The following is a 6,601-nucleotide window of genomic DNA, read 5'->3' on the forward strand; positions in this document are numbered from 1 at the left end:
AAATATTACAAAAACAAGTTTATATGAACAGTATCACATTTGGCCCTCCTTGACTCATTGGGCTAGATCCGCCGCTGCAGCAACACGCCATGTGATCTATGGGTGCGTCCGGTTCCTTGATCTAACGGTTATCAAAATGAGAAAATGGTATTCCTTTGATTTACAAGAATTTTGTTAGAATTGTACTCCCTCCGTCCGGAATTACTCGTCATCAAAATGGATGAAAACTGATGTATCTAGAACTAAAATACATCTAGATACATCCATTTCAATGACAAGTATTTCTGGACGGAGGGAGTATATTATAGGATTCGTTTAGAATTTTTATTTCTTTAAATCTCTTTGGTTTGTAAGAATGAATTCATATTTCTATGTAGAATTGGTACTGATCCTTCACATTTCAAAAAGGAAAACTCAAACCTAATTAAAAGATTCATATCGTATAAACCAAATGACATTTCTTTTTCCTAGAATGAGATGCATGGCATTTCATTTCATTTCATATGACCCTGAACGTTCACCGGATATGTTCTCGACCTGAACCTACCGATCTACATGCTCTGCCCCCCACCTCCGCCGCTCCTGCTCTCCAATCTTGGCCTCGCTGGCCGACGGCGCCGTTTCCTCGTTACTGCGCAACCAGCCAGTTCTTTTCTTCCCCGCACCTCTTTAGTCCTCATCGCCGACCCAGCGCCGCCGCCCCCGATTGAGGCGAGTTCGCTGAAGGTCGCAGCGAAGAAAGACGGTGACTGCCATGGACGGGGGTGGTGAACGGGGGATCACCAAGAAAGAGGCGGAGGCCGAGTACCATTGCCACGACTTCGAGTGGGAGGACCTCCGGGCGGATGTGGAAGCCAACCCTTCCTTCTCCTACCACCTGTCCCCTTTCCCCACGACCACCGCCTCGCCGCAGCCACCGTCATCGGAGGCCTGGAGAAGCTTCCACCGCCGCCACGCCTCCGGCAAGTTCTTCAAGGTTCCTTATTTCCCCTTCTCTCCTCGCCCCCTTGTGCAAAATACCTTCTTATTGTATTTCACCTATTGATTCGGTAGGAATATGAACTAGATCACATTGGTAGAGAAATGTTCAGATTCATGGACTAGTGCAAGGTTGCATTTCTTTATCGGGCAAACGACTGCACTTCTTTGGAGTCAAGCCGTGCAGCTAGAAAAAACATCAATAAAGTATCAAAAAAAAAACATCAGCAAAGTAACAGTGCATGTGTGCTCCACAAGGCGAGAGAAGGGAGACTAGGTTACTTTCCTTCCCATTTTTTTCATGAGTGAAGACAGACTATAACTAAAGCGTCGAATGAGCAATTAGAATGAAACTATTTCCTGAGTAGCAGTGTTCGACACTCTCTACCATTATCACCAAATTATACCACAAGATGGTCCGTTTGTTCATTCTTATGGAATGGGAACTTTTACTTTGGTGATGATGTATGATGTGGCCATGTGTGTATACCAATATGTACACCAAGGACTCTGGTGTCAGCAGCATCTTGTCTGTATACTAAATTACTAATACCTTTTTTTTCATTTTCTGCTTTTTGTTTACCCATAAGCTTTGGAAAAATCAAATTAAAGTGTTATACATTACCTTATTGATTACTAGGCAAATATTTATGTGAACTAATGTAGTAGGACTTTGTTCGTCTCATTAGTTCCCGCAAATCAATTTAAGATCCCATCTCACTTTGTTAGGAAAGAAGGTATTTGCTGAAGGAATTTCCTGAACTGCTTAACAGCAAAGGATGTGCAAAGGTTTTAGAGGTGGGGTGTGGGAATGGAAGCACTGTTGTCCCCATTCTACGGTAATGTTCTCGGATCTGTAATTTCATTTCAGTAAAAGCAATCTATTGGTAATAGGTTCTCTCAGTGCAGAATGTTTATTGTATCATATTGCAGTAGTCTTATAGCCGCAAGCCCACGGCTAGCTTTGAATATGAGCATTCATCAAGGTACATGCAACGATTGTCAGGGATGACTTTGACAAAGAGGGAGATCAAAGTGGGGGTTCAGGAAAAACAGAGTAGGTTCGAGAGGAAGGAAGGGGGTTGGCGATGCGATTGCAACATTTAATTGGTTCGTTCCATTACAACACACCATATATATAAATAAGGAAAAGTTGCATTGGGGCTTTGTACTACTGTAAAGCTAAAAAAAAATACAACACACCATCCTTGGCTTATATAGCCAGGTAGTCATTGCCTAAGCTCGTGCCATCCTTCCAGATTGCAATGGATAGATGCTAGCAGACCTGCCCACTGAATCAGCTCATGTTTAGTACTTGGTCCCAATTCATTGGACATGAGTGCACTGAACAATAACTATATCCTTCTAGACATTGGTTGAACTGCTCTGTTTGGCAGTCAAATTGAGGTGGTGAACAGAGCCGATCTGCAATTGAGCAGCTACTCTGTTTGGCTATCTGATATTAAGACTTGTGGATTGTGGCATACCGTGAACCTTTTACGCATTTCAAGGAATACTGGAAATTTGTATATGTAAAAGAGTATACTTAAGGGGTGAGCAGTACTTAATAAACTTATGAACAAGATGAGTAGATGACGACCACCAAAATTATAAGACCTTTGTTAGGCAATGGAAGGCTTTTGATGAAGTAAAATAGTTACTACTGTCTAAGGTCTGGATGGAACCAGGAGAGGCTGCAAGATGCCTGTGCATATATAATCCTGAAGTATAGCATTTTGTGCAGTTCTTTGTTTGCATGCGACACATGGTGCTTTCATTGCCATTATTTAATATTTTGGTGTGCCAATCCTGGTAATTCCCTCTTTCTTCAGTTTATCGCATGCAATGCAAACCTTTGTTTTTCTTTCTGTGCGCTCATGGCACTGATTCTATTAGGCATTTAGAACAGAACACATGGATAAAGTAAATCTGCAAGCTTTCGTAGTTGACCAACAGTCATACTTGAATACACAAGGACTATAATGATGATGACAGTCATAATGAATGATTCCTGCAGATGTAGTCCAAGCATCACTGTCTATGCTTGTGACTGTAGTGAAGACACTCTAGAGAAAGCAAATGAGATTGTGTGTAATACACAGGGAGTTGATGCCAAGGATAGGTTCCACCCTTTTTTGTTGGATGTTTCTAAAGAAAAACTTCCAGGTTGGTTGTTCTGCAAATATTGTCAAAGTTCAAACGGAAAGGTTGTCGAGCTCTCACTAGGTACTTGGTTTGTTTATATGTTCTTCTATTTGAAAATTTCTTTTCACGTAATATTGAACTCATCTATGTTATTCCTTCCAGATTCAAGTCATCTTCATACAAGGGGAAAAAACCCAATCTCACTGAAAGAAGATGAGTGTTGTGTTCGTGGCATAGATTTTATTACCATGGTTGGTGAATTTTGTTCTGCCATCTATCATTCTCCTTCCCTTCAGCCAGAGCATCTGCATCAGCGTTAGATTCAGCTCACTTATACTTCTAAATTTGACACTGTGGTGTGGTCGCATTTCTATTTTCAAAAGTTGTGTTAAAAATCTAATTCCGGATTTATTAAATGGGAAATCCAATCCTTCACTATTGGTGCTCACATATATACCTTGTTATAAATACTGTCTTTTTGTTGACAGATATTTACGTTGTCAGCCATACCCTTCAACACAATTCCAGCTACTCTAGAGCGTTGCGTGTCTGTTCTGAAACCAGGTGGCCTTGTTTTGTTCAGGGATTATGGTAACATCTCAGACATGGTATTAACTTGTATAATTTATTTATAAGCAATCATTTGCTGACAACTCTTCTTGTTTTCATATTATAGGCGTTTATGACATGACAATGCTTCGATTCTTGCCTCACCAAAGAGTGGGATTTCGGGAATATATGCGTTCTGATGGCACCTATTCATATTTCTTCTCATTAGACACTGTAAGAGAACTCTTTCATGCTGCTGGACTACTAGAGGTAACTCTAAAATCTCAATGATTTGATATCGAAGGTTACTTTGAACAGTAGTGCACCATGAGTCGGTAGCAGCTGCATCTGGCACATGAAGATGTCCATGCACAGGACAGTTTTAGCTAGTTGCCAATTTCATTTCATCTATTCATTTTATCTTGTAGAGTCGTTGTATTCAGCTGTGTTCTAGATACCTGTTGTTAGGGACTGCCTATTGAAACAAACCAGTATCACAAGGAATATATTAAGTTCCTATCTGCCCCTATTTACCACCACAGTAGGTCCAGGGTCACGCTGACCAGTATGCAACTGTCAGCAAACCATATAGGCATGATTTGTTGATTGTTCTTTATGTTCGCTGACATTATCTTTTGTGTGGATCATAGTTAATGTACCATAATTGTATGTCAAAATTATTCTTTACGCCTTAATTTTAATTGTAGTTTGGAATTATAGACTTATACTAAACAAAATGTGGTTCCAATCCCAAATTTCATCAACAAGCTTCTAAAATTGCCCTGCTTTATCTAATTAATACTTACTCTTTTCATTTCCTTCATTTTCTTAGGTCGTTTGCTTCAGTTCCATTTTTTAGTACGTGTCTACAGCTTATAAGACGCTCACATGTATTTGCTTATCTGTGTGCAGTTGGAGCTGGAATACTGCTGTGTCAGATCAGTGAATAGAAAGAATGGCAAGAACATGCAAAGGGTATGGGTGCATGGCAAATTTAAAAAACCCACAAGTCAATGACTTGGACACTTGGTGGTTCCTCGGATGTGCTTCTAATGTATGAATGCTCTGCCGCGAACATGTAAATTAGCAAATTTAATTATATATGCTTTCACTTCTTGTTAATCATGGATTCTTGATTTCTGCAGTGTGCTTCTAACATAGAGATGTTTTTTGCGGTAAAACAGCAATGTTTAACGCACGACAAATTTCTGCACCCAAATTTTGCACAGCAAGCATACCAATTTGCAAAATTAAATTTACTGTACTTCCCGTGCATGTCATATATATTATGACAGCATCAATATATTTCTTTGTGCTAGCCGTGTTTTCTGATTTTATTAGTGGCATATGTCTGTATTGCAGTGATTATTTTGCTTCAACCATTGTCATTATGTGCTTCTTTTATTGTACAAACGTTGTGTTTCAACCACTACACCTATGTGCTTCGGTCAATGTGTGCTGCTTCTTGGGTGATTTTTTTTTTGTTTCATCGACATTTCTATTAGACAGACATTATTTTGTTGCACCAGATTACAATCGTGTTGCCAAGGATGCTACAATGATGCAGAGTGTGTTGTGGCCGGGAGTTTGCAGTGCATGTAAGATCTTCCATGATAATGTTGCTGTAATTATGTTCTACGTATGTAGGAGTATTTGCTAGTGGATGGAAGCAAATTTGCAGCATGTACGCAAATGTTATATGGATATGTCAAGCATTGTAATGTACTAATGTTGGTGATTTGAAAGAAGCAAATATGTTGATTGTCGGAAACATTTTATATGAACAGACAAAGCACGGTAATGTTGGCAAGTAGTAGTGGCATTGGCAATTTCGCGTCATAACACCGTTCACAAATTTCTATTAGATCAGAACAAAATTCAGTTGCCATGGAGCTGGCCGAAGCAAAATTTAGTGCTACCAGAAACAAACAAACCATTCCGCATTTCCATTGGACGCAAGTTTTTGTCACATCAAAGAAAGTACGGGCGCTGATAGGCGCCGGCGCACCGGCCGAACAGTTGGGCCGGTCAAGCTACAGCCACCCGATACATACTTTTCCAACCGTCTGATTACTTTGTTTCAAAAGTCAAACGCACAGGAAACAAGGAAAAAAGGCAGTGCGCGCACATGCCAGATCCCGAGCGCTCGCCGGCCGCCCGCCCTTCTCCTCGTCTTCCCGTGCTTGCTTGCCACCCTTGCCACCGCGCCTGTCACCCGCGCTCGCCTGCCGCTCGTCCGTCGCTCGTGCACGTCACTTGCCTCGGCTGCCTTCGCTTGCCATGGTTGTAACTCACACATAGGAGGGTTCCAGCGCGCTGTCATCATGGTTGCAGCGTCCCCGACGTCCCCGTCTCCAGCTCGCCGTCCCGTCTCCGGCTCGCCGCCGTTGTTGACTTGTACCACCATGTCTAGCAAAAAAAGCAACAAAAACCTCAAGTGTTGGGTTGAAGCAAAAAGATTTGCCGGTTCCAGCAAAAAAAATAATGGTTCCAGCAAAAATCTCAGCAGCAGAAAAACTTCAGTAGTCGATTTGTAGCAAACAAATTAGTTAGTTCCAGCAAAAAGAAACGCCAGTTTGAACAAAAAATCATGCTGCTTCGAACAAATGTTTGCTGGTTCTAGCAAATTACATGACGCCGTGATGTGTGTCATGTAAATGGATGTAGCAATTGAGAACATTGGTTGTAGCAAAAACTCAAACGGTGGTAGCAAAAAAAGTGATGCACTGGTTCCACCAAAAATACATGGTAGCACAAAAATTGACTGGTTCCAGCAAAAACCAAAGATGATGGTAGCAAAATTGTACACTGGTTGTACCAAAAGCAAATGACATGGTAGCAAAATTTTGGGTTGGTTCCATCAAAAAAGAACATGGTGGTAGCAAAAAAATTGATTGGTTTCAACAAAAACTGAAGATAGTAGTAGCAA

General features: G+C 41.0%; 1 protein-coding gene across 4 annotated transcripts; it reads left to right on the forward strand.

Annotated features, from left to right (window-relative positions):
- The first annotated feature begins 537 nt into the window (after nucleotides 1-537).
- On the forward strand, nucleotides 538-5,434 carry LOC119341500 (tRNA N(3)-methylcytidine methyltransferase METTL6-like). 4 transcript variants are annotated; one of them, XM_037613376.1, is made up of 8 exons: nucleotides 538-976; nucleotides 1,708-1,817; nucleotides 2,996-3,204; nucleotides 3,286-3,374; nucleotides 3,612-3,714; nucleotides 3,800-3,942; nucleotides 4,585-4,726; nucleotides 5,202-5,434. In XM_037613376.1, the coding sequence occupies exons 1-7, from the start codon at nucleotides 755-757 to the stop codon at nucleotides 4,687-4,689; spliced, it is 981 nt and encodes a 326-aa protein (XP_037469273.1). In that variant the 5' UTR covers nucleotides 538-754; the 3' UTR covers nucleotides 4,690-4,726; nucleotides 5,202-5,434. The 4 variants fall into 4 exon arrangements, with proteins under 4 accessions (XP_037469273.1, XP_037469272.1, XP_037469271.1 ...); XM_037613375.1 differs by lacking the exon at nucleotides 5,202-5,434 and adding an exon at nucleotides 4,818-5,009; XM_037613374.1 differs by lacking the exon at nucleotides 5,202-5,434 and having other exon boundaries at nucleotides 4,585-5,009.
- The last annotated feature ends 1,167 nt before the right edge of the window (nucleotides 5,435-6,601 follow it).

This window comes from Triticum dicoccoides, chromosome 7B (assembly GCF_002162155.2).
Source record: "Triticum dicoccoides isolate Atlit2015 ecotype Zavitan chromosome 7B, WEW_v2.0, whole genome shotgun sequence".
Taxonomy (NCBI): Eukaryota; Viridiplantae; Streptophyta; class Magnoliopsida; order Poales; family Poaceae; genus Triticum; species Triticum dicoccoides.

What these genes read in the sequence shown, in the direction of transcription:
- LOC119341500 (XM_037613376.1), top strand. Translation starts at nt 755, where the DNA reads ATGGACGGGGGTGGTGAACGGGGGATCACCAAGAAAGAGGCGGAGGCC. An exon ending in GGTTGTCGAGCTCTCACTAG is followed by an intron (nt 3,205 to 3,285) that starts GTACTTGGTTTG and finishes TATTCCTTCCAG; the next exon opens with ATTCAAGTCATCTTCATACA. An exon ending in GCATAGATTTTATTACCATG is followed by an intron (nt 3,375 to 3,611) that starts GTTGGTGAATTT and finishes TTTTGTTGACAG; the next exon opens with ATATTTACGTTGTCAGCCAT.